We start from the raw sequence: 1567 nt of genomic DNA, 5'->3' as shown, positions 1-1567 counted from the left end.
CGCCGCCGCGACGCCGCGGCTGCCGCGCGCGCCGATTCGACGCGCGGCAGAGCGCGCGGACAGCGCTGGTGGGGCGGCCGCCCGGTCGCGGGGACGGGGTGGGGTGGGGCGGGCACGCCTCCGCGGCAAGAGCAGAGGCGCAGGCGCCCTCTGCTGCTGACAGCAGGCTCTGGGTGCGTGCTGTCTGGTGCGCGAGTTTCTTTTTCTTGGCTTGGCGCACCCCAAAGCTAGCTCGTGACGAGTGTGTGCTAGTGCAGGGCGAAGTGGCAACGGTAGATGGGCGAGCATGACGAACAAGCACTTCCCGCTGCCGCCGACTTTGACCCGCGCGCCCGCGCACCTAGTCCTAGACCCTCACAACAGCGATAGGTGCCAGCTGGCCACACCTCCACACATTTCATCTATGCCCTTGAGGAGAGTGGCCTGTCGTCTGTTGACGAGCGTGCTCTCTTCACACTCAGCCCAGCTGTCGCGTAAGTTGCGGACTGTCTCGCTCAAGGCGCTCAACCCCATGTCCTGTCATGAACGCGAAACCAACCTCTGACATCGCACGGTCCCACAAAAGAGAGACAACGCGATAAAAAATTCCCACCATCCCTCCGCGTGCCTTCAGAGCTGCGCTGCGCTGGGCATGCCGCACGCCAGCTTCCTGCGCAACCATGGCAAGACGGCGCGCACGCCGCGCCGCCCCTTCGAGAAGCAGCGCCTCGACATCGAGATGAAGCTGATCGGCGAGTTTGGCCTCAAGAACAAGCGCGAGGTCTGGCGCACGCAGCTGACGCTCGCCCGCATCCGCAAGGCGGCCCGGGTGCTGCTCACCTTGGAGGACAAGGACCCGAAGCGGCTGTTCGAGGGCAACGCCCTGCTGCGCCGCCTCGTGCGCCTGGGCGTGCTCGACGAGTCCAAGGCGCAGCTCGATTATGTGCTCGCGCTGAAACCCGCGGTGCGCGCAGGGAGAGCGCGAGAGGCCCTGCCCGCCGGGCGGCGCGCCGGACGTGGCGAGAGGTGCCCGATTGGCCGAGGGCGCCGCGGCGGGAGGCGGTGGCCGTCTCGCCGCGCCGAGAGGGGCGGACCGCCGCGCGTGCACTTGCGGCAGTGGGGGGGGGGAGAGGGCGCGCTGCCGCGCCAGCCAACCTGGCATCCAGGCGCCTGAGTGATGCGTCCCCGCCGCCGCAGGACTTTATGGAGCGCCGGCTGCAGACACAGGTCTTCAAGCTTGGCCTCGCCAAGTCGATCCACCACGCGCGCGTCCTCATCCGGCAGCGGTGCGCTGCTGCACCCCCTGCGCGACCCCATGCCGTCCACCACCGCTCTCCATGCCGTCCACCACCGCTCTCCCTGTCGCCCGTCTCTCCCTGTCGCCTGCTCCGCCGCTCGCCATGCCGCTCGCCCCTCCTCGCCCTCCTCGCGCCTCTGCCGCCTACCTCACCCACCGAGCGCCCCGCCCCCGCAGGCACATCCGCGTCGGAAAGCAGATTGTCCACAATCCGGTCCCTCTTGGATTCGCACCCCAATTCTCTAATATTACATCTGACTTTCCCGATTAACCCTCCCCCCTTTTGCCGGC

The 1567-nt window shown here is 68.2% G+C and overlaps 1 protein-coding gene across 1 annotated transcript; it reads left to right on the top strand.

The window, feature by feature from the left end:
• Positions 1–617: 617 nt before the first annotated feature.
• On the top strand, positions 618–1547 carry EMIHUDRAFT_460715 (hypothetical protein; the record flags this gene model as incomplete). Its single annotated transcript, XM_005780555.1, has 3 exons — positions 618–943; positions 1177–1265; positions 1454–1547. The coding sequence occupies exons 1-3, from the start codon at positions 632–634 to the stop codon at positions 1545–1547; spliced, it is 495 nt and encodes a 164-aa protein (XP_005780612.1). The 5' UTR covers positions 618–631.
• Between the last annotated feature and the right edge of the window lie 20 nt (positions 1548–1567).

The sequence above is a fragment of the Emiliania huxleyi genome, assembly GCF_000372725.1.
Source record: "Emiliania huxleyi CCMP1516 chromosome Unknown EMIHUscaffold_2117, whole genome shotgun sequence".
Classification (NCBI taxonomy): domain Eukaryota; phylum Haptophyta; order Isochrysidales; family Noelaerhabdaceae; genus Emiliania; species Emiliania huxleyi.
Note: the sequence above shows the minus strand (reverse complement) of the source record. Positions and strands in the feature narration are given on the sequence as shown.